Here is a 26,259-nt window from a genome sequence, read left to right as displayed (position 1 = left end):
CCCCATGCAAGCAACATCACCTCCTTCTCCCCAGGCAACCCCCCCCGCTCCTGCATGCACACGCAGCCCCATGAAAGCAACATAACCCCCTTCTCCCCAGTCAGACGCCCCCTCCAAAATGCACACGCAGCCCCATGCAAGCAACATCACCCCCTTCTCCCCAAGCAGCCCCCCTCCAGCATGCACACGCAGCCCCATGCAAGAAACATCACCCCCTTCTCCCCAAGCAGCCCCCCCTCCAGCATGCACACGCAGCCCCATGCAAGCAACATCACCCCCTTCTCCCCAGGCAGACCCCCCCCCTCCAGCACGCACATGCAGCCCCATGCAAGCAACATCACCCCCTTCTCCTCAGGCAGACCCCCCCCTCCAGCATGAAGCCCCATGCAAGCAACATCACCCCCTTCTCCACAGGCAGACCCCCCTCCAGCAGGCACACGCAGCCCCATGCAAGCAACATCACCTCCTTCTCCACAGGCAGACCCCCCCTCCAGCATGAACATGAAGCCCCATGCAAGCAACATCACCCCTTTCTCCCCAAGCAGCCCCATGCAAGCAACATCACCTCTTTCTCCCAGGCAGACACCCTCCAGCATGCACATGCAGCCCCATGCAAGCAACATCACCCCCTTCTCCCCAGGCAAACCCCCCCTCCAGCATCCAGTCCAGCCCCATGCAAGCATCACACCCTGCTCTACAGTAAGACCCCCCTCCAGCATCCAGCCCCATGTAACCATCACCCCCTGCTCCCCAGGCAGACCCCCCTCCAGCATGCACATGTAGCCCCATGCAAGCAACATCACCTCCTTCTCCCCAGGCAACCCCCCCCCGCTCCTGCATGCACACGCAGCCCCATGAAAGCAACATCACCCCCTTCTCCCCAGTCAGACGCCCCCTCCAAAATGCACACGCAGCCCCATGCAAGCAACATCACCCCCTTCTCCCCAAGCAGCCCACCCTCCAGCATGCACACGCAGCCCCATGCAAGAAACATCACCCCCTTCTCCCCAAGCAGCCCCCCTCCAGCATGCACACGCAGCCCCATGCAAGCAACATCACCCCCTTCTCCCCAGGCAGACCCCCCCCTCCAGCATGCACATGCAGCCCCATGCAAGCAACATCACCCCCTTCTCCTCAGGCAGACCCCCCCTCCAGCATGAAGCCCCATGCAAGCAACATCACCCCCTTCTCCCCAGGCAGCCCACCCTCCAGCATGCACACGCAGCCCCATGCAAGCAACATCACCCCCTTCTCCACAGGCAGACCCCCCTCCAGCATGCACACGCAGCCCCATGCAAGCAACATCACCTCCTTCTCCACAGGCAGACCCCCCCTCCAGCATGAACATGCAGCCCCATGCAAGCAACATCACCCCCTTCTCCCCAAGCAGCCCCATGCAAGCAACATCACCCCCTTCTCCCCAGGCAGACCCCCCTCCAGCATGCACACGCAGCTCCATGCAAGCAACATCACCCCCTGCTCCCCAGGCAGACCCCCCCCCGCTCCTGCATGCACATGCAGCCCCATGCAAGCAACATCACCCCCTTCTCCCCAGGCAACCCCCCCGCTCCTGCATGCACATGCAGCCCCATGCAAGCAACATCACCCCCTTCTCCCCAGGCACCCCCCCGCTCCTGCATGCACACGCAGCCCCATGAAAGCAACATCACCCCCTTCTCCCCAGGCAGACCCCCCCTCCAGCATGCACACGCAGCCCCATGCAAGCAACATCACCTCTTTCTCCCAGGCAGACACCCTCCAGCATGCACATGCAGCCCCATGCAAGCAACATCACCCCCTTCTCCCCAGGCAGACTCCCTCCAGCATGCACACGCAGCCCCATGCAAGCAACATCACCTCTTTCTCCCAGGCAGACACCCTCCAGCATGCACACGCAGCCCCATGCAAGCAACATCACCTCTTTCTCCCAGGCAGACACCCTCCAGCATGCACATGCAGCCCCATGAAAGCAACATCACCTCCTTCTCCCCAGGCAGACTCCCTCCAGCATGCACACGCAGCCCCATGCAAGCAACATCACCTCTTTCTCCCAGGCAGACACCCTCCAGCATGCACATGCAGCCCCATGCAAGCAACATCACCCCCTTCTCCCCAGGCAAACCCCCCCTCCAGCATCCAGTCCAGCCCCATGCAAGCATCACACCCTGCTCTACAGTAAGACCCCCCTCCAGCATCCAGCCCCATGTAACCATCACCCCCTGCTCCCCAGGCAGACCCCCCTCCAGCATGCACATGTAGCCCCATGCAAGCAACATCACCTCCTTCTCCCCAGGCAACCCCCCCCCCGCTCCTGCATGCACACGCAGCCCCATGCAAGCAACATCACCCCCTTCTCCCCAAGCAGCCCCCCCTCCAGCATGCACACGCAGCCCCATGCAAGAAACATCACCCCCCCTCTCCCCAGGCAGACCCCCCTCCAGCATGCAGCCCCATGCAAGCAACATCACCCCCTCCCAGCTCGTGCATGAACATCCATTTACCTGCCATGACACCGGCAGCTTCCTGTCTGCTGCTCTGCTCTATGGAGGAGGAGGCCCCGCCCCTTCTGGTCACATGGGCATGACGTCAGCACAGCTCCATGGCGACTTGGATTTAGCCTCTACCTTTTTTTTTTTTTTTTAAACAGCTGCAACCGGAAGTAGAAGCGGCTCACTTCCGGTATCGATCTTGTGGAGCGACAGGAGCAGAGCTGTCATCGGAGGAGGGAGCAGCCGACACCCCGCAGAGGACAGAAGGGAGACGGTGTGTGGGGGGGCAGAGCCGGAGCTGGCGCGTTGGGGACGGGGGTAGAGCCGGAGCTGGCGGGGGGCGGACGGGGGCAGGGCCGGAGCTGGCGGGGGGCGGACGGGGGCAGGGCCGGAGCTGGAGGGGGGCAGGGCCGGAGCTGGAGGGGGGCAGGGCCGGAGCTGGAGGGGGGCAGGGCCGGAGCTGGCGCGTGGCGGACGGGGGCAGGGCCAGAGCTGGCGCGTGGCGGACGGGGGCAGGGCCGGAGCTGGCGCGTGGCGGACGGGGGCAGGGCCGGAGCTGGCGCGTTGGGGGCCGGAGCTGGCGCGTGGCGGACGGGGGCAGGGCCGGAGCTGGCGCGTTGGGGGCCGGAGCTGGCGCGTGGCGGACGGGGGCAGGGCCGGAGCTGGCGCGTTGGGGGCCGGAGCTGGCGCGTGGCGGACGGGGGCAGGGCCGGAGCTGGCGCGTGGCGGACGGGGGCAGGGCCGGAGCTGGCGCGTGGCGGACGGGGGCAGAGGGTACGGGGTTCCAGACTTGAGTGACACCCACCCTGGCGCAACTTGAAGTCTCCCTTGGGCCACAGGCTATTGGGTACTATATCCAGCACCTCCTTGAGTAGGCTTGCACCGGTTGTTCGAGGCTCTTGAAGGGCAACCAGCATGATGGATTCTTCTTGGGTCAGAGGTGGAGAAAATGTCATGTCAATTTGTCTCATCAGGTGGGGTGGGCTGGTCTCCACCATAAACTGAAACAGGATGGAGTGTCCTGGCTGTGTCCACACGCTCAGGGGCTTGTAAAGCCCCCATCACACATAGCGAGATCGCTGCTGAGTCACAACCTTGGTTACCCGCTGCCTGCATCAGCACGCTGGTAACTAAGATACAATGCGGGTAACTAAGCCACGTGCGTCGCTTGTTACCCGCGTGTCGCTGGTACTGATCGCTGGTGAAGCTGCCTGACAGCTCACCAGCGATCATGTAGTGACACACCAGCGATCCTGACAAGGTGATATCGTTGTCGGGATCGCTGGTGAGTCGCTATGTGTGACGGGGCCCTAAGCTGGGAATGTCTGACTTGACCTTCAATCCCCACACAAGACAGTGTTCTGGTGGGGTTGGGGAGTTCCACATGCCTCATCAGACTGCACCAGTGTCCACAAGGAAAGATATTACAACCCCCGGAGATTTGAGGTATTGGGTCCGCTGATGGAGTTTTACATGTCAGGTGCGTGATGTCTTGCGGACCTGGCTTGCCTCTGTCCTATAGACAGGGTTCTTCACTGTTTTCTGTGTTTCTTGCTTGGCCTATTCCCCTGCGTTTTGTCCTGGGCTGCCGGGGTGCTGTGCACTGGTTCCGGAAATGACCAAGGTTGCCACAGTTGTAACACCTGATGGGTCTCCCGTCCCTGCAGGGTGGGTGCTCTTCCACATCGGTGGCCACCATAGGAGGGGCTGTCTTCCGCACTCCTGGGTGGGACTGAATTCTTCTGGCTACTGCGAGCAGGGCATCTACGGCTATTGACCTGTACTCAGGCCTGGTCACTGTCAGCAGCTTCTTGATTGGTTCTCTTAGTCCATGCCTAAAGGCCTCTGCCAACATTTGTCTGTGTATCTGATCATGAATAGTGAAGCCTAAGTCTTGGAATACTTGCCTCGCTCTGCCATGAAACTTGTCTACAGACTCTGTCTCGGCCTGGCTCATGTTATGTAGGCTAAGTGCTTGTCTGGCTTTGGCCTACTCTCTGAGCAGCTCAATTAGCTTTGATCCTGACTTCCAGGAGTGCACATCTAATTCTGATGGAAGCTTGAAGTGTTCCTTCATGATTGGCCAGAGTGTTTCACCTGCTTTTAATTCCATTATGGACCAGAGATCAATCCAGATTGCAGATATGTTTGCTGGCTCTGCTGCATTCTTCAGTAAAATGGCATGGGGTCCATATCTGGGTCTGGCAGATTTTTCAGAATACTGAACACCTGACTAGGGGTGAAGGGCACATAGTGTAAGAGTTCTGGCTCTATCTGCCCCTGCCTACTTGGTGTCTGTGGGTTTCTTCACCTAGTACTGGGCAGCATGTATGATGTCCCCTCTTCATATTCATCAGAGGAGAAACTGTGACATTGTGTGGGTGCTCCCCCCTTCTGAGGTTGCAGGTCTGCCTGGCACTTAGGATCCTCATTGTAAGACCCAGCAGCTGCAGACGCTGATGACTTGCACCTCCCTTCTGCTAGCTGTTGTATTGGGGGGGCACCTGTGGTGTTATGTGTAGGGAGTGTTTCACTATCTTATCCTGGTATCAGCTGGCTCTTTAGAGAGGGTGCCCTGTGGCGATAAGGACACCTCATTTTCTGGATTTGACACTGGCCCAGCTGGTGACAATGAACTGAGAGGTGGGAGAGAGGGTGAGGAGCAGGGAGGGGTAGAGGAGAGAGTGGAAAGGTGGGGAGATGAAAAAAGAAAGAGGGAGGAGAGGAGGAAGGTGATAGAAGAGGAGGGGAGAGAGAAGACAAGGGGGATGAAGGAGGATGAAAGACAGGGAAAAGATGAGGGAGGAGGAAAAATAGATGAGGGAGGGGAGGTAAGAGAGGGAGGAGTGGAGAGGGAAGGAGCAGCGGACTCCTTCCCCTTTTCTGCAGTCAGAGAAGGCATGCTTGGACTTGTGCCTTCTCCCGGGGGGGGGGAGCGGGGTGCCTCACAGACGGCACAGCTTAGAATTCCGCTGAAAACACTTTTTTCTCTCTTGTACACGTAAAAATAATCCTTTCCTGTTCACCTAACTCTCAGTACTTCTATGCTGTAAATCCGCTGCCACTTTATAAAACGCGGACTTCAATTCAGCTCAACTAACTAACTTCCCTTTTTTCTTCTCAATACATTATGCCATGCTGCAGCTTAAAAGCTGCCCCTGTAAATCTACATACTTAACTTTCTGAATAACACTTACTATGTCTATTCCAAAAACTTAAAAAAAAGGTGATTAAAACTTCATAACCCTTTTTAAACTTGCTTAAAAAGGAAAGGAAAAAAGCAAAAAAAAAAAACCCAAAATATTTATAAAAACTTCAAAAGGAAATGGAAAACTAATAAAAACTCAGAAAATGGAGAAAAAAGAAAACAAAAAGAATAATCAGGAAGTTGGTAAAACTTGGAAAGAACACTCCAAAAAGAAATAAAAAATCCAAAATTCAGTAAAACTTCCAACAATAAAATGTCCGTGCACAAATGGAGGATACACACACTTCCCCTTTCCTCTGCCTGCGTCTCTCAGTAAAATCTTCTGAGAACAATGGAAACAAAAGAGCAAACTGAGACAATGGTATATATTCAACAACCCAGCATTCCCAAAAATTCTCACACTACAGTAAAAAAAACTTCCACCAAATGCAAGATAAAACAAGGGAAAAGCAGAGTACAGAACAAATGTGACAATATGAAAAATATCAGAGACGCACCCCACGGGCAAAAGAGGAAGTGTAAAAGGAAAGGAAAAAAACTTTCTGCTTCAGATCTTCATGGAGAACAGCAGTGAATTTATAGGTTGATGCACATGTAGACGTCCGGGGAGAAATCGAGGCCCTCTTTAGTGACACGTAGCACAAGCAGCTCTGGTAACCGACAACTGCCAATCACACTGGGTGTACTGCGCTCGGTCACCCGGGAATGTTAACACACTCGTCCCGCCGGTAACAGGAATCAGTGATAACTCCCACAAAATTGCCACCATCTGTACCTGGCCGGCCTCTCCTGTCCTTCCGATGTACAGGTGAATCGGTGGCAACCTGTCAAGTGATTTGGCTTGCGATATCTCCCCCAAACTAAACACCACCACGTGCCTGGCGATCTGGGTGCTCCTGTCCCTTCCGATGCATGGGTGTATATGTGATAGCTTGATAGGAGACTCGACTAGTGATATCTCTCTAAGCCCCCACAACTCATACCTGGATAGGCCTCTCCTGTCCTCCCTGTGTACAGGTTTATTTGTGAGGACTTAGCAGGGGAAGTTGAATCTCTCAGATATCGGTTTCCCAGCAACCACATGCACAATCAATCACCGTTCCACCAGCTTTCTCCCGGATCTAGACACAAACAGGACACAAAGCAGACACCTTGGCTTATCCCAGGGTTTGGATAAGGGTGTGGACTTTTACACTACCTGGGAATGCGGTGGTGACCACACCTGACCCGCTAGAGGTACAGACCCGGACTGGGCACAGGGGACATTCATGTAAGATAACCAGATTTTCTTACCTTATGGAGTTGCGCAAATCTCCGTCCCCATGAGTCAAGGCCTTAGTCGGCACCTCCGTCTCTCTGGTCAACAGGGTCCCCGTGCGTTTTGTCCACAGCCCCGCGTCTCTGCGCCAGATGATATGGAAATTTGGATAGATATATCTCTGTGTGCTGCGGCCTGTCCTAATTAGAACAGTCTCATTGAGCGCTCAACAGAAAAGACACCCTAAACACCTTGTTAGCAGTATCTCCAGTCTGCTGGTTTATTGCACATATATGGTTTTTTCATTACATACAGAAAGGAGTGGTTAGTCAATTAACATAAGGCTTGTGTTTTAATGCTATTGGCTATTTGAGTAAATGAACTTATATGGCAGTGTCCGACATGAGGGTGATTTAGCATCATATGGTTTACTCTTATGCATTGTCTTGCAATGTCAGCAAACCTCCGATATCAGCTAGTGCATCTGGTCCAACTTCCTCCTTTCCCATGGCTGGCTGATATATCACAAGACAATGCTACCACGAGACTATGCTGGTTCTCCAGACTGGCTCATGGGGTTAGTAGGTCATTTTCAGCAATTGATTATAAGGTTCAAGATAGCTATGAAAATGTGTCTATCTGTATATAAGGATATATGCAAGTGAGATCTGTATGAAATGTATATATTTCCATCACAGCTGGAGTGTGGTGGACAGGAGATAAAACATAACCTTTAGTAAGATAGTAGGATAAAAACAACTTTGTGTCCCCCAGAGTGAGTGAATATAAATGTTTGGGTGAAGTCACAAATAAAGGGGCGTGAGGAGCACAGCCCGATCAGGAGGAATGATTCCCACTTGCAATGGCTGAACTGCAATCAGCAAGTCCCAGAATCTCACGTTGTGGATCTGGGAGAATCCCACAGAACCCCGCAAACAACGACTGACAGATTCTGGCTGCATATAACAGTAATGACTGGAATCTGGATGACATTAATAGAGTTACCACCCGAAATATGCCAGAGCAATAAGTGAGGAAAGGCACAAGCTCAGCAATTCATGAAGGGGGTGCGGGAGGAAAAGGAGATCCTGGGTCCAGGATGCTCCATATAGGACAAGGGGAAGAAAATGCCCTACAAGACCCTAAATGGCTAACAGTAATCTATCCCCAAGACTCCCCCCTGACCGTCCACAGCTCCCCCTGTGCTAAACAAGCCCTGCACCCCCCATGGAAGGGCCCAAAGCGTTTCTTCCAAGCTGAGTCATCAGGGGACTTAAGGCCCTTTTACATTTAGCGATGCACCAGCGATCCAACCAGCGATCCGACCCGGTCAGGATCGCTGGTGCATCGCTAAATGATCGCTAGTGAGCTTTCATACAGAAAGATCTCACAGCGATGCAGCAGCGACGCAGCGCACGATACTTACCATTCACACAGCGATCCTGCGTCCTCCCGCCCGCCTCCACGCGTCGCTGGACGTCACAGCAGGAAGTCTCAGCAGGAAGCAGACGACGAGAAATGGAGCCGGACATTCTCGCGCGATCAGCGATGGACAGCGGGGGAGCCGGTCGTTGGTAAGTATCACACATAGCGATATCACTAGCAATATCGCTATAACGTCACAAAATCAGTGACGTTTTAGCGATATTGCTAGCGATATCGCTTAGTGTAAAACCCCCTTTATCCTTGTGATAGGAGGTGAGGTGCCATAGTGCTGAGCTAAAGGGGGGGTATGAAATACATACCATAGTACTTCCGGTGGTTGAAACGCACGCCAGGATGCCATAAAGGTGCGTGAGCCGCAAGGAAAAAATCTGCGACACTCAAATGAAGGCAGACTACTAATTGTGTCCCATGAGGCAGAGGCGTGCACTCCACAACCTAGTGTTTCCAGTAAGTGGAACGCAAGCCAAAATAACTTGTGGTTTCTTGAACCACATAGAAGTAGAATATGCAACCGATTTGGCTTGATGACGCGCGGTCCACAGCCTTTTATTTCCGGCATGTGGAACGCACGCTAATGCCACATGCGGCATGTGGAACGCACGCCAATGCGGCATGTGGAACGCACGCCAACGCCACATCCGGCTTTGATGGCATCTTCCCTTTAAACTGCCTTGGTTTTTTTTTGCAGCCGCTCCTGTGCCGTCCCTGCGGTGTACATCTGTTAGGCTAAGTGCACACGTACCGGAACTCTCGCGGAAATTACCGCGAGAATTCCGGAATTCCAGTCCGCGGGAAAATCACATTTTAAATTCCCGCGATTTTCCCGCGGAAAAACTAGCAGTTTGCAAGCGTAATTAGCTTGAAAAAAGCTAGCGTTTTCCAAGCGATCTGTAGCATCGCTTGGAGAACTGATTGACAGGTTGGTCACACTCATCAAACATAGTGTTTGATGAGTGTGACCAACTTTTTACTACTGAGGCTGCCTATGCGGCATCAGTAGTAAAATATAGAATGTAAAAAAAAAATAAAAAACGGTGTTATTCTCACCCTCCGACGTCCCGCGCATCCGTTCCCAGTAATCCTTTGCGAAAATGCCCGCGATGATGTCAGTTCTCGCGGGATCGCGACGTCTCGCGGTAATTCGCGATGACGTCGCGCGAATGACCGCGAGACTTCGCGATCCCGCGAGAACGGACGTCATCGCGAGCATTTTCGCAAAGGACTACTGGGAACGAGAGCGTGAAGAGAAGCGGGAAGGCTGCGCGGGACGTCGGAGGGTGAGAATAACAATATTTTTTATTTTAAATTCTATTTTTTACAGGGATATGGTACCCAAAGCCCGGAGGACAGTCTCCTCTCCTCCGGACCATGGGTACCATCCGTAATTGTTCTGCTTACTTTCCGCATGGTGTGCACAGCCACATGCGGGAAATAAGCGGAACAATGCATTCCTATGGGTGCGGGATCGCCGCGATTCCGCAAATTAATGAGCATGCTGCGGTTTTTACCGCAAAGCGATTCCGCCGCGGTAAAAACCGCAGCATTAGCACAGCATTGCGGAATCCCATAGGAATGCATGGGATGCTTATTTTTCGCGTTTTTGCGGCAAAATCGCGCGGTTAAAACCGCTGCGGAAACGCGGAAAAACGCCACGTGTGAACTCAGCCTTATGGTTCCAAAAAGAGTTAATTTATAAAAAAAAAAAATGTTTCACTTGTTAAAAAATAGTAAAACGTGTCTTCTGCTTTGTTTTTCTTTTTACAAGAATTATTGGAGCCAATTTTTCATTAGAAACGTTTTAATGTCGGCTTTTTCTTGAGTTTTTCTTGTTATATAGGAAAGTCTAAGGCCAGAAATAAACCCCATAAATCACTGTACATGGAGACTTTGGGATCAGATCATTTCTGTCCGTTGTGTTTGTGGAAACAAAAAAATCTTTTCTAAAAGCTTCAAACTTCTGTGTATGACTCAGAGCTGAGATCTAACGTGATAGAAGATTCCAGTGCGGGGAAGACGGGAAACCTTCATATAGACGGCCGGTGGGGATGGAGTCAGTGACCGACTGGCCAAATCTGTTTCTAGAGCCGCAGTAGAAGATGAAGATGTCGTCCTCATCATGAAGGAGTTATTTCTCATGTCGCGTGTAATGAATATCTCCTGCAGTATTGCTAATGCCGATTCCAGTGTCGGTAATGAGACGAGAATTAGCGTTATGGAAGATGAGTCTATGAGGAACGTGTTCAGCTGCCGACTCCGAGGAGGAAACTGCTTGTTGTCTGTGGCCTAAATATATAGGTTTTATTAGTAGATGTCAGGGAAGAAAACTAAACCCTGTAAGATAATAAATCTCCTCATATGTTTCCCTTATTATCTCCAGTAATTGTATTATTACACAGGATTCTTATGATGTTACATCGGATCATCTTCTTCTCATTCAGGTCTCTACAATATCGGATCCTCTCAGGGAAGATCTTCTACAGAAGAGAATTTTCCTGATTTACCCATCAAGGATGGATATGGACAGAGACAAGATGGCGGAGAGGATGTTACACCTCACCCTAGAGATCCTCTTCCGTCTCACTGGAGAGGTGAGAGATTCTGATGACGTCACATTACATTATTCTCATCTATGGGAATAACAGATGGACAGAACTGGAGAGGTGAGGACTCTGGAAATGTCTGTAGTGAGATTTATTAATGTGTCCCTCCATTACCAGGATTACACAGTGGTGAAGAAGACCTCTAGTGATCGCTGTCAGGACCCTGTGTCTGAGGGATGGGGAAGACCCCTGAGCCCAATCACGGGGCCTCCACCTCACCCCCTGATCCATGAGGCCATCAATGACCAGAAGATCCTAGAACTCCTCTACAAGATGATTGAGCTGCTGACTGGAGAGGTGACACTGCTGGGAATGCTGGGACATTATACAGTAACACTATGAAGGGATCGGGGGGATGACGGTATCATTGTATGTGTCAGGTTCCTGTAAGGTGTCAGGATGTCGCTGTCTATTTCTCCATGGAGGAGTGGGAGTATTTAGAAGGACACAGCTATCTGTACAAGAACGTCATAATGGAGGTTCCCCAGCCCCTCACATCTCCAGGTAATAGACAGGACTAAATACACACGGCCTATAATTATCTGTATGTAGAGAATGAATTCAGTCCCTGTATGTGTTTCCTCCAGATCTATCCAGTAAGAGAACAACACCAGAGAGATGTCCCCGTCCTCTTCTTCCACAGGACTGTAACCAAGAAGATCCCAGTGCTCCTCAGGATCATCAGGTAGATGGAGAGAAGGTGTCAGGAGATCTCCCCTATGATGTGTAGACGGCTGTGAAGGTCTTGTGCTCAGTCTTGTTTTATCCTCCAGTATTATATGTTTTATACTTGTGTAATGAGAACGGTGGAGATGGCAGGATTAGAGCTGATCATAGATGGGACTTCTCCATCTGTCTGTGACTTTTACAATATTTGTTTCAGTGTGAAGATCTGACCCATATTAATACTACAGAGACATATGTGAGAGAAGATGAGTGGTGTAAAGAGGAGATTCCCACATATGACTACCCAGGTGAGTAGTAACCACTGAATGCAGAGACGTCACAGATTCCTCTCAGTCACCGGCTGTGGCTGCTTTATCGGTGGTGTAGTCCGGCCGTATTACCATGATCACCATTTTGCCTCTAGACCACAACATTCACCCAAAACTGTTCAAATGACTTTGGGCATTGAAAGCCCTTTTCAATAGAACTTACAACCTGGAGGATCATCCTACCCCCTGGGATTAGTGTGAGGGTGATCCCTTAAAGCGAGATCTATATGATTGCTTGTACCTGACCCAATATAGGCTGAGTGTGCGCTTCAAGAGTCACACCGAACACAGATTTAGATGTCTACTCCTTTCTCAGCAAAGGCTTCTACACAACTGAAGTTTATTCTTATGACAGAGAGACAGGAAATGGGTGTCGCACAATCTTCTGAGGAGCCAGTGTCAGTCTATGATAGGTCCATTTCAGCTTCACTTCCATATATGGTATCCAGTATCTCAGCTTCTGCATTCTAAGGATTCCTTCCAGGGTGTTGTCTGAAGACACAGATGCCATCTTGGTACACCATATGTGAACTGACTTGTATAAGGGTTAATAATTGATTTCATTAGCCATTCTCTCCTTCACATTAGGAGACGGTGACCGTTACCTGCCCAGATCTGTAACTATAAAGCCAAATGACAGCGTACGTAGAATGTGCTGACAAGATAGAAAATCACTTGAAGAAAAATCTTATGCTGGGCCTGTAAGAGAAAGCGGAGGGTAATGATGCTGCTGGCTTCCTAGATCACTGAGATCTTATCGGATGAATCTTCTCTCCCTTCTGTGCTGCTGAATGTCTCATGGTCCCTACAAGACCAGGTCCAGTCTTTCTGGCCAAACTTCCCTTTTATGAGCGACACCAGTAAATGTGCAGTGAGGCCAAGTGTGAATTTCTGTCCAATAACAGCAGAGTTTCCCTTTATCCTGACATTTCAGTTTGTATTAAAACCAACTAACTTCAGGGAGGATTGTGATAATCTACAGGACAAACATTCCACCTGTGCCATGATAGATCTCTAAGCTGTGCGTGGCCGATGGCTGTAATATACATTTATTCCCGCCTGCAGGAGATGTGTTGGCTCCAGCCCTGGTGTCATGGATTCACTCCACGTCATACATTACATTGTTTTTGATCCTAAGGAATTCAGATTACTGCACAATCTCTCCTGAAATGGGGAGCAATATTATTTTCTCTAATCTTCTGCTCAGGATCCATAGTAGCTCCAATGGTCCACCATAAATGAGGGCAACTCTGGTTTACTGTTTAATCTGTATTTGTAGCTTTCAGTTAATGAAATTCTCGTGCTCTGTGGTGGGGCTGTGGGCGGGGCTTCATGTGGTGCTCTGATTACATATTCATCTGTATTGGCTTATGACAGGTCACTGATCCCTCACTGACCTGCCCCCCATTTTTATATAATAATCTTTATATAGCGCCAACATATTCCTCAGCGCTTTACAGTTTAACAGTTTCAAAACACAAGTCATAAGTAACAATGTTAACAATACAATAATTAAAGCAAAATAAGGCACCCCTGCTGGTGAGAGCTTACAATCTACAATGAGGTGGGGGAGATACAAAGTACTGGTGTGTATTTACAATGGTGTATTTACAATGATGGTCCAACCATCTTGTGGGAGTGAGGAATGGATGGAGATAGTGAATGGGATACACACGCACACTTACACATACAATGACTTTGAGTAGTGAACGTGATAGGCCGCTCTGAACAAATGTGTTTTAAAGGAACGCCTGAGACTATGCAAATTGTGGATAGTCATTTCTTGGGGTAGAGCATTCCAAAAGATTGGCGCAGCGCGGGAGAAGTGTTGGAGTCAGGAGTGGGAGGTACTGATTAGTGCAGATGCTAGTCGAAAGTCGTTTGCAGAGCGCAACAGTCAGGCCGATAGACAGAAATTAGGGAGGATATGTAGGGGAGTGCCGCACTGTGGAGAGCTTTGTGGGTGAGAACAAGTACTTTGAATTGGATCCTATAATGAATGGGCAGCCAATGTAAGGATTGGCGAAGAGCGGGCGAGTACCGATTAGCCAGATGGATGACCCTGGCTGCTGCATTGAGGATGGACTGGAGAGGGGATAGTCGAGTAACTGAGAGGCCAATTAATAGAGCATTGCAGTAATAATAATCTTTATTTTTATATAGCGCTAACATATTCCGCAGCGCTTTACAGTTTGCACACATTATCATCACTGTCCCCAATGGGGCTCACAATGTAAATTCTCTATCTTTGGAATGTGGGAGGAAACCCACGCAAACACGGGGAGAACATACAAACTCCTTGCAGAGTAGCAAATAGCAACGGCGATAAGGGGCATCCCTGACGAGTTCCTCTGAACAACCCAAACGACTCCGAGGTCTCCCCGTTAATCCTAATGTACCCCTTTGGATCCGCGTATAATAATTTAATCCAGGAAATAAATCTATGTCCGAATCCCATTAACTTCAATACTGCCCATAGATAATTCCACTCTACCCTATCAAATGCCTTTCGTGCATCCAGCGAGGCCACCACCCTTTCCCCTACATTATCTGCCGGGAGTTGTACATTAAGAAAGAGTCTACGTAGGTTAATGGCGGTAGATCTATTTTGTAAAAAACCCGATTGGTCTGGATGTATCAATTTTTGAACAACCCCAGACATTCTTATCGCCAACATTTTAGCTAATATTTTAACGTCTGACGTCAATAACGAGATGGGTCTATAGGATTCAACGGATGAGGCATCTTTCCCCTCCTTAGGAATAACCACAATTACGGCCTCCCTCATAGACCTCGGCAAAGCCCCTCTCTCCGCTGCATCTTCAAATACCTCCTTAAGTTTAGGTGCTACGACCTCTATTAGTTCCTTATATGCTTCTCCCGGGATACCGTCAGAGCCAGGTGACCTATTATTTGCCAATGACAGAATAGCCTTCTCCACTTCCTCTACAGTAAATAATTCTTCCAGATTCTGTTTATCAGTATCATCTAACTTAGGTATCTCTATCTCTTGTAAGTATCTATCCATTTCTTGTTCTCTAACCCCCAATTCTGAGGTATATAATTTTACATAGTATTCCCGGAAACATTCCAATATCCCAGAGGTGGCGTTATGAGTTACCCCATCCTCCTTGACAATTTTATATATCTGTGTGGACCCTTTCTGCGCCGCAGATATCACTGACAGTAAGTGTCCCACCTTTTCCCCTTCGTCATAGAACAGTGCTCTCTGGAATGCCCTTTTCTTGTCTATCCCTTGTAAATATAACTTATTTACTTCTTCTTGTGCTTCTTTTAATGCCTTTTTAGTGGCGATACTGGGCCTACATATCATTTCCTCCTCTGCCCTGCTCAATCTGTCTGTAGTCTCTTGGTTTACCTGTCTCGTTTGTGTCTTACGTCTCGAAATATCTCGTATGAATAGTCCCCTTAAATATGCTTTCATGGTATCCCACACTATAAGTGAGTCAGCAGAACCTTCATGTAATTGGAAGAATTCAATAAGATCTTTTTTAATAATTTCCATATTAAGACATTTGAGCCATTCCGGATGTATTGTCCCCCCTACTCTCCTCCTTTTTCCCACTCCCAGTCTCAAACTAACTTCAATTGCCTTATGGTCGGAGATAACTCTCTGTAAATATTCCACCGTCCCAACTATTCCGTCCATGCCCCTGTTACCTAATGCTAAGTCTATGCGCGATAAGGCATGATACGAGGACGAATAACACGAAAAGCATTTGTTCCCCTCATTCCGCACTCTCCATAAGTCTATCATACCCATCTCACTAACATATGTCCCGAATGGAGTCATCCTATCCTTCCTGGGGTTAATTCCCCCGATTCCCACACGATCCCAATACTCGTTCATGACATTGTTAACGTCCCCTAATATTAACACCGGACATTCCCCTCCCCTACCTGTCCACTCAAAAATCTCTTGTAGTTTCTTTTTCGAATATGGGGGTGGAATATAAAGTGCCACTATGATCACACATACACCAGAAATTCGGCATCTCAGGGAAACAAACTGCCCATCCCTATCTACGTAAGATTCAATTTCCTTGTAGTGAGCATGAGAATGTATCAGTACAGAGACTCCCCTCGCGTAGGCCGAATACATAGAGTGATAGGCCCGGGTAATCCATTTTTTCTCCAGCCATTTTTCTTTTCCTTTAATCAAGTGAGTTTCTAGTAAACACGTAATAGCTGGATTGTACTTTCTAATTTCTGCCATGACTGCCGCTCTTTTACTTGGATCTGAAACCCCCCTCACATTCCAACTTAGAATTCTTGTATCACCACTCATTATGTCCTATGAACATCAGTTCTAGTCGGTCTCTTGTAGTCCCTTTATCACATTGCAGTATGAAAACTCTCCCACAACATATCCCCCCCGCCCCCCCTCTCCCCTCCTTCCCCGTATAACAGATTCTCTCTCTCCAACGAGAGAGGGTGCAACTGGCACCTAGCTACTGTGAGCCCTCGAATAGCCACTGAACCTCCTTCACTTGGGCGTACATCGCTCCCACCGTCACATACAAACATGCCCAATAGGCCACATAACTTTTTCTAACATGGATAATTCAATAAACATAAAAGAAAAAAAAAAAACCCAGGATCTACGACCCAAAAATAGATCTGAGTACCCAGGCGTCGCGGGGCACAGATTCAAAAATAGAGAAAAAATGTCCGAAAAATTCTTCTTCTTCAGCCTTTTCCTTCTTTCTCAGCCCTTAGTTTGGAGTGGTTGATTTCCATCCACTTGACGGCCTCCTCTGGGGTTGGAAAAAACTGAACAGACCCCAAAGCTGCTACTCTCAGTTTGGCGGGATATAACATAGAGTACTTCACTCCCAGCACTCTCAGTCCTTTCTTGACCTCGCCAAATTTCATCCGCATTTTCTGAACCTCTGCTGAATAGTCCGGATATATTTCAATACGGCGTCCATTAAATATGAGGTCCTCCTTCTTCCTAGCCTCCCGGAGGATAGTCTCTCTATCTCTGCAGTTAAGTATCCTGGCCAACATTGTACGGGGGGCACTACCCGGAGGGAGGGGTCGCAGGGGAACGCGGTGTGCTCTCTCTACCGCAAACACACTGGAGAGTGTGTCTCTGCCAATTTTAGATAGGATCCATTGCTCAGTAAAGTCAGTGGGGTCGTTACCCTCTACTTTTTCCGGGAATCCCACAAATCTAAGATTGTTTCTCCTAGATCTATTTTCTAGATCATCTGGTTTTAAGTGCACTTCTGAAATCTTTTGCGTGTGCTGGTTCTGAGTTTTCTGCATTTTATTTACAGTGTCCTCAGTGGTGCTCACTCTCTCTTCCACAGCACCCATCCTAGCATCCGCCTTGTTTAGTGCCTCTTTAATTCCAATAATTTCTTCCTTAATATTATCAACCCGGCTGCTCAACTTAGTCAGTGTTTTTTTACAGAACAATACCACCAGAAAGACATCTTTTAAAGTTGGTTCCCCTTCAGGGCCCTCCTCATCAGCTTCACTATCCTCCTCTTCAGATGCACACTCAGAGACAGTGACTCCCCCTCCCCCCTCCTCCCTGCTTTCAGCCTCTCCTGCAGCTTCGTTGCTCATTCTCTCTCCCTCCAGCACAGTACCTTCTCCAGTGCCCCCCTCATCTTCCCTTGCAAAGCGCTGCAGCTTCTGGATAATTTGTGACCTTCTGCCATAGTTCTCAGTCAGTCTCTGTGCCTCCTCCACTCTCCCGGCGCCATCTTGTGCAGCCACACTGCCGTCCTCCCCGACGTCTTTCTGCCTCCTCCTCCCCATCTCCGCACTCTTCTTCACTCCCGGTGTCTCCACTCGGCCCTCGGGCACCCACCACAGCAGTAAGTGTGCACGGGTCTCTGTTATGTCGGCCTATTAAGGATTATTCTTCAGAATGACAGTGGAGCTCCTCAGCCTCACGTCCTCTCACATCCGCGCCAGGCCACGCCCCAGTCGAGAGCGGGTTTCTTTAGTAATGGAGTAACGATGGCTTGTTTGAAGGAGAATGGGAAGATGCCCGAGGAGAGGTTAAAGATTGTAGTTAGGTGAGTTGTGATGACTGGAGAGAGAGGGAATGGGGTCGGTCGTGCATGTAGTCGGACGAGAAGAAGACAGGAGTCTGGAGACTTCTTCTGTGATGGGATCAAATGTGGAAAGTGAGCCATGGGAATCACAGCACTTGGTGGTTGGGTGCAGATTTCCTGACGGATATTATCTATTTTTTCTGTAAAGTGGGAGGCCAGGTCATCAGCACAAATGTCTGTGATAGGGGCTTGTGCTTTCGGCCTGAGGAGGGAGTGAAAGGTGTCAAAAAGTTTCTTGGGGTTGTTGGCTAGTGAGGAGATCAGGGTGGTGAAGTAGCTCTGTTTGGCGAGGTGAAGGGCAGCGTTATAGGTTCTTAACATAAATTTGAAGTGGATGAAGTCTTCTGGTGTGCAGGTTTTTCTCCATAGGCGTTCAGCACTCCTAGAGCATCGCTGGAGAAGTTGAGTTTGCGATGTGAGCCAGGGCTGTTTCACTCTGTGCTTGGAGGTTCTGAGGGTGAGGGGAGCTACTTGGTCAAGGGTGCTTCTAAGAGTGTCATTGTAGTGATGAACAGCCAAATCCGTACAGGAAAAAGAGGAGATTGGGGACAGTGATGAGTGTAGTCTCTAATAGATGCTACTACGCAGGCGCCGCCATCGCCGGTGACAATTTGCTGGATGTAATTTTTTTCTATGCCTCACAATAGCCACAATATAATAGGCATTATCACCAATAATATCAATGCTATTATATGCATTATGTAATAATGGGGGCAGGTCAGTGAGGGATCAGCGACCTGTCATAAGCCAATACAGATGAACATGTAATCAGAGCACCACATAAGTCTCATTGACAGTTACAGGAATCGTTTGATCGCAGTGATTGCCTCAAAAGGTTGTGCAACAAAATATTAATCCTTTCACGCCAGAACCTGTTTTTGCCTTTGTGACCAATTATTTCAGCTCTGACCTGTGTCACTCTATGAGGTCATAACTCTAAAATGCTTCAAGGAATCCTGGTGATTGTGAGATTGTTTTCTTGTGACATATTGTACTTTATGATAGTGGTAACATTTATTTGATATGACTTGCGTTTACTTGTTAAAAAAGGAAACTTGACAAAAATTTTGAAAATTTTGCAATGTTCACATTTTTTAATGCTCTTAAATCAGAGAGTCATATCGCACAAAATAGTTAATAAATTAACATTTCCCACATGTCTACCATCAGCACAATTTTGGAAACAATTTTCTTTTGTTAGGAGATTATAAGGGTTAAAAGTTGACCAGCGATTTCTCATTTTTACAGCAAAATTTATAAAACCATTTTTTTAGGAACCACCTCACATTTGAAGTGAGTTTGGGGGTCAATATCAGGGCTGTGGAGTCGGTAAGCCACAGTTGCGACTCCGACTCCTGGATTTTATCAGGCTCCGACTCAGGCTCCGACTCCGACTCCTTCATAAATGGCCAATTCATAACAACAAATTTACTGTTGTAAAATATTAAACATCGTGCTTATTCAGTTTCTCACCATCATATAAGTAATCAGACCACTTAGAGCAAAAACTACATTTATTAGAATACAATTAGAATATAGCAAATAACTTTTATAAACTTTTCTAAACTGTAAGTAAATATGCAATAAACACTTTTATGCAGTTAATACGAAGAAATCTATAAATTTGTCCTCAGAAAAAGTATTGCCTCTGTCAGATCCTCCTTCATGGATGCCCTCAAATCTGATCTAATTATTTTGAGAGCAGAGAACAACCTCTGTACACTAACTTGTGTTGGTGGCAAAGCAGTAACCACTCGGGCAACATCTCTGACAATGTCAGGATACAGAGGAATCGCTTGTTGCACTGTTATTTTTGATGAACGGTCAAATTTCTCAATTTCTTTTAGTGCACATGAAAAATTCTGCTGAAATGTACTGGCTGTGTTCCTTGATGGGGATGACTCTTCTTCTATGCGGGAATGCTTTGCACGGTCCTTGTGATCCAAATATTTTTCAAAATTAAATTCTTCATCAGTTGATGATGAGGGTGAAGATGTGGCAGGACGACCAAATTCTTCTTGTTCCTCCTGACTGTTCTGCAACCCTTTCATCCTTACTGCTATTTCAAACAGAGCTTCTTTTCCTTTACTTAGCTGTTGATCATCTAGAAGAATCCGATGCATTGGGTCTACATAAACAGCTGCCAAAAGAATGTTATTTTGTAATAGTAGCTCCTCTCTCCGTTTCATTGATGTAGCAATGCCACTTGCAATTAACCCTCCTCTTTGGGACAGGCGAAACATCAGGTTCTTCCACTCCTTTAAGAAAATACCTGGAGTTAAGTCCTCTGCTTGTAATTTTTTAGTCACTGTAAATGGGTGCTCTAGCAATTTTTCCAGCTCAGTCACATGATTCCACTGACTTTCATTTAGCGTCAGTTAAGGGTTAGCCATGTCTACAAGAAAGGTTTTCAGTTCAACCAAGCGCTGAATCATTAAGTAAGTACTGCCTCATCGTGTGGCTTGATCAATAATTGCCCCTTTTCCAGCACGTCTCTTCAAAATTGAGTCAACTTTAGGGGTTCTGGCAACAGTAGCCAATTTTCTCACCTTGCCAATCAGTGCAGCAGCATGTCCTTCTTGCAGACTGTCTCTTATAGCCAGCTGTAGCGTATGCACAACACCGCATGTGATGAATGAAAGAACATATTGACACAGTTTCAACAAGATCATCTAAACTATCATGTTGCTGTTCATCTGAAGCAACTTCAGTTTGCTCCTCAGTTACAATACTGTGTTCCTCTATTTCAAACATTTCTGTGTCTGTGGACCCAGAATGTTCTTCTAGCTGCTGGTCACCATCATTACTCTCATTCATTAGCTTAATAGTACTTATCATATTTGAAGCATTGTCAGTTACGACAGAAAGAACTTGCTCTTTTTTAAGTTCATAGTCTTGCAGAACCTTTTCCACCAAGACCTGGAGAAACTCACTGGTGTGATGAGCTTTGGTGTCTTTTAAGGCCAATGTCTTGGTAACTATTTCATTTTTGTCACAAACAAATCGGACATTGATGGCAAAATAGTTCACTCTGTGACGTGTGCAGGCATCCATTTTAAGAAACAGAAAGCGTCCCTTGAGAGTTTTTTTAAGTTCTTCCTTTTGTTTAAAAGCTTCTTCGATTACTAATTTTCTAATACTCTCTCTCTCCAGAGAAACACCAAGCTTGCGGGCCATTTCCCCATTCAGACACATAAAAGCTGGTCGTGAAAATAATGAAATAGGCACACTATCCTTTACAACAAGCTCTATGATCTGTTTTTTAAATGTATCTACTGTCATTGTCACAGTAACTTTGTCACTGACAAAATATCTTGCAACTGATGGCTGCAAAGTTCTCTGCTCCTTTGTTTGGCTGGAAGAGCTGGGCACTGGTTCATTGGTTTGGCTGCAGTCTTTCTCATCCACTGCTTTCAGTACTTCTGGATGAAAGCGCTGTAAATGTCTCTTTAGATTAGAAGCTCTGGTAGGAGCATTTTTATCTTTGCCTGAATATGCACTCATCTTGGCTTCACAGCATTTGTTTTCGTCTGGATCATTTGTCATACACAGACAGACATAATGTTTTCTATCTTGAGTGATGGTGAAATGTTCAAATACAGCTGATTTAATGTGATGCTTCTTTGACATTCTCAGGTTTTTAATGTTGCATTCACAATCCAAATGACAATTGTTTTTCCTAAAAACAATTGTACAAAATTGCCAGGTCGTACAACTGATATAGTGGTCAGTAATACTGTTATTATTCCTCATGTACTCACAGTTAACTGATGCAAAGTTTGTTGAAAGGATAATACTTCTTACAGTCTTCCTCTTCTGAGTAGCAGGCAGCTGTGAGATGCTTGGAAGACGCACACCTAGTATGATCTAGTCTAGAGGAGGAGCTTTACTACTAAGAATTTGCAACACATTTTCACTTTCAGTTTCATACATTGTAAGTAGGGGGGTTGGGGCAGCATGAGGTTAACCAAGTATAAGATTAGATAAGGGCAGTGGAGAACAGTGACACACAAGAAGTAAGAAATGTCTCTATTTCCAGCAGAACTGCTTATCACTGTTGTTCATAGTTTGATAGAACATATATATTTGAGTAACATTCATAAAATTCATATGAAAGTTCAATTATGAAATATTAATACATTTTTTTTTAAAGCTGGAGTCGGTACATTTCTACCGACTCCGACTCCAACCAAAACTAACTCCGACTCCGACTCCACAGCCCTGGTCAATATGACAGAAAATACCCAAAAGTGTCACCATTTACAAAAAAACTGCACCCCTCAAGGTGCTCAAAACCACATTCAAGAAGGTTATTAACCCTTCAGGTGCTTCACAGGAATGAATGGAATGTGGAAGGAAAAAATAAACATTTCTATAACAAGAAATTTTCCTTTAGACCTAGTTTTTTTTACTTTCGCAAGGGTAACAGGAGAAGATGGATTATACATTTTGTTTTGCAATATCTCCTGAGCATGCCGATGATACCCCATATGTGGGGGAAATCTACTGTTTGGGCACACTGCAGGGCTGAGAAGGGAAGGCGCGCCATTTAACTTTTTGAATGTAAAATATGCTGGGATAATTAGTGGTTGCCATGTCGTGTTTGGAGAGCCCCTGATATGCCTAAACAGTGGAAACCCACAAGTGACCCCATTTTGGAAACTAGACCCCCCCCCCAAGGAAATGTGTGATGGGCATTTTGAGCTTCCAAGTGCTTCTTAGAAGTTAATTACGTAGAGCCGTGAAAATAAAAAGTCATGTTTTTTCCACAAAAAATGATCTTTTCGCCCTCCATTTTTTTTTCCAAAGGGTAACAGGAGAAATTGGACCCCAAAAGTTGTAGTGCAATTTGTCATTGGTGTGCGCCAATTCAAGAGCACTAGGGACAGCGCTACTACTGGGCATTGTTCCCTGAGTTGGAGACATTTCTCCAGAAGCGCTATTTGTCCTTCTTGTTGTACTGGTCCTTGTGTGTGAGGATGGACCAGAATCACTGCTCATTTCTGAGCTATCACTGTCGCTGCTACTAAAGCCCTCGAAATCCACATCGCCATCTGACCCTGCACTTTCTTCACTGTCAGAACATAAAAGTGCATAAGCCTCCTCTGCACTATAATACTGACGGACCATTTTAACCATTTAACCCTAACAGTAACCCTAACTTTAGTCTGACTTTAGCCTAACAGTAACCCTAACAATAACCCTTACTTTAGCCTAACAGTAACCCTAACTATTGTATTAACTGTAACCTGCCTAATCTGTTTTTCTATTGACAGATGAAGTGAATGCCATTACTCCAGATATATCATCATCCATTCACAGCAAAGATCTGTCATCTGATCCTATGAAACAGGTCCCATCTTCTGATTCATTACTGACTACTAAGGAAAATCAAAGTCACAAAAGAGGCATTAAAACACAAACTGCTCCTAAAGCAAAGAAGCCATTCTCATGTTCACAATGTGGGAAATGTTTTAACCACAAAAGGAATCTTATTAGTCACCATAGAACTCACACAGGGGAGAAGCCTTTTTCCTGTTCAGAATGTGGGAAATGTTTTAACCACAAAGGGAATCTTGATGCAGACCAAAAAACCCACACAGGAGAGAAGCCTTTTTCATGTTTAGAATGTGGGAAATGTTTTACTCAAAATTCAAGTCTTGTTACACATCAGAGAATTCACAGAGAAGAGAGGCCATATTCATGTTCAGAATGTGGGAAATGTTTTAACCGGAAATCACAATTGGTTGATCACCATAGAACTCACACAGGTGAGAAGCCACATTCATGTTCAGAATGTGGGAAATGTTTTACTCAGAATTCAACTCTTATTGCACATCAGAGAATTCACAGAGAAGAGAAGCCATATTCATGTTCAGAATGTGGGAAATGTTTTAAATGGAAATCACAATTGGTTAATCACCATAGAACTCACACAGGGAAGAAGCCTTTTTCCTGTTCAGAATGTGGGAAATGTTTTAACCACAAAGGGACTCTTATTAGTCACCACAGAACTCACACAGGGGAGAAGCCTTTTTCCTGTTCAGAATGTGGGAAATGTTTTAACCAGAAAAGGAATCTTGATGAACACCAAAGAACTCACAAAGGAGAGAAGCCTTTTTCATGTTTAGAATGTGGGAAATGTTTTACTCAGAATTCAAGTCTTGTTACACATCAGAGAATTCACACAGCAGAGAAGCCATATTCATGTTCAGAATGTGGGAAATGTTTTAACCGGAAATCACATTTGGTTGATCACCATAGAACTCATACAGGGGAGAAGCCTTTTTCCTGTTCAGAATGTGGGAAATGTTTTAACCACAAAGGGACTCTTATTAGTCACCACAGAACTCACACAGGGGAGAAGCCTTTTTCCTGTTCAGAATGTGGGAAATGTTTTAACCAGAAAAGGAATCTTGATGAACACCAAAGAACTCACAAAGGAAAGAAGCCTTTTTCATGTTTAGAATGTGGGAAATGTTTTACTCAGAATTCAAATCTTGTTACACATCAGAGAATTCACACAGCAGAGAAGCCATATTCATGTTCAGAATGTGGGAAATGTTTTAACCGGAAATCACATTTGGTTGATCACCATAGAACTCATACAGGGGAGAAGCCTTTTTCCTGTTCAGAATGTGGGAAATGTTTTAACCAGAAAAGGAATCTTGATGAACACCAAAGAACTCACAAAGGAGCGAAGCCTTTTTCATGTTTAGAATGTGGGAAATGTTTTACTCAGAATTCAAGTCTTGTTACACATCAGAGAATTCACACAGCAGAGAAGCCATATTCATGTTCAGAATGTGGGAAATGTTTTAACCGGAAATCACAATTGGTTGATCACCATAGAACTCATACAGGGGAGAAGCCTTTTTCCTGTTCAGAATGTGGGAAATGTTTTAACAATAAATCAGATTGTGTTAAGCACCAGAGAGTCCACACAGGACAGAAGCCTTTTTCCTGTTCAGAATGTGGGAAATGTTTTAACCAGAAATCACAATTGGTTAATCACCATGGAACTCACACAGGAGAGAAGCCTTTTTCCTGCTAATGTGGGAAATATTTTAACCAGAAAGTGCTTCTTGTTAGACGTCAGAGCAGTCACACAGAGGAGAAACCTTTTTTATTTTCTTAATGTGGGAAATGTTTTACTTGGAAATCAACTGTTAATAAACATCAGAGATGTCACATAGGGGAGAAGACTTTTTTATGTTCATATTGTTGGAATAGTTTTAGCCAAAATTGAATCTTCTTAAATGGGTTGTCTCTTGTCATTCCTCATGTTTGCTGACAAAAGGATAAAACTAAGTTTTATTAATTCCAAATATAAAACTATACCCATAATTCATCCCCTGAAGGTTAGTCAATAGGTGACTAATAGAAAAAACATGTACCCCACAGTTCAGTACAGTACATAGGGTGAGGTGATGTATACACACTCACTCTCCAAGCCTCTCATTTCTATGGGTTTCATCGTCCTCACCAAAGACGACTCCTCAGGAGACTATTTAATATTGACCTATATTCAAACGAGACTAGACAAAAAAAAAACTAAAATCATTTATCATGTTATCCAAAACAGTCAGAAAACTAGCCCCATATTGGCAGATCCCAGAACTCAAACTATATACTTTGTAAGTTTATAAGTCACTCCAGTGTCAGGAATAGATAGTATGTGACAATACAGTATAATTCTTGTGTTTTTCTCCTATAGGGACTTCCCTAGTTTGGTAATGTAACTGCTGTTAATTAGTAGTGCAGACAAATTGTCCTAGACTAAACTCAGTCTTCAGACGGCCCAATATGTACCACTCAGGGAAAACTTACCTGCTCCAAAGATCATTAGCAGCTTCTAACTAATGGCCATGCTGCGGTCTGTCAGGGAATGAGTGCAATATCGTTATAAAGACTAGGGATATGTGCAATCATAATGTCTGGCAGATCTGTGCCATTATTTAGTATGAATATGGAAATTATCTCTGAAAGGTAAGTGTTCCCTGAGCGGTATATACTGTATTTTCACATACTATCTATTCCTGACACTGGAGTGACTTATAAACTTACAAAGTATATAGTTTGAGTTCTGGGATCTGCCAATATGGGGCTAGTTTTCTGACTGTTTCGGATAACATGATACATGATTTTAGGGTTTTCTTCATCTAGTC

General features: G+C 46.4%; 1 protein-coding gene across 1 annotated transcript; it reads left to right on the top strand.

Annotated features, from left to right (window-relative positions):
• Window positions 1-2,612: 2,612 nt before the first annotated feature.
• Window positions 2,613-25,282, top strand: LOC141076486 (uncharacterized). Its single transcript, XM_073563970.1, has 7 exons — window positions 2,613-2,763; window positions 10,840-10,989; window positions 11,119-11,298; window positions 11,382-11,505; window positions 11,589-11,686; window positions 11,885-11,975; window positions 23,368-25,282. Exons 2-7 carry the CDS (start codon window positions 10,912-10,914, stop codon window positions 25,143-25,145), a joined length of 2,349 nt encoding a protein of 782 aa, XP_073420071.1. The 5' UTR covers window positions 2,613-2,763; window positions 10,840-10,911; the 3' UTR covers window positions 25,146-25,282.
• Window positions 25,283-26,259: the final 977 nt, after the last annotated feature.

This window comes from Dendrobates tinctorius, unplaced genomic scaffold (assembly GCF_039654945.1).
Source record: "Dendrobates tinctorius isolate UK_male_01 unplaced genomic scaffold, ASM3965494v1 ptg000418l, whole genome shotgun sequence".
Classification (NCBI taxonomy): Eukaryota; Metazoa; Chordata; class Amphibia; order Anura; family Dendrobatidae; genus Dendrobates; species Dendrobates tinctorius.
The sequence above is the reverse complement of the archived record's forward strand: the minus strand, read 5'-3'. Positions and strand labels throughout refer to the sequence as shown.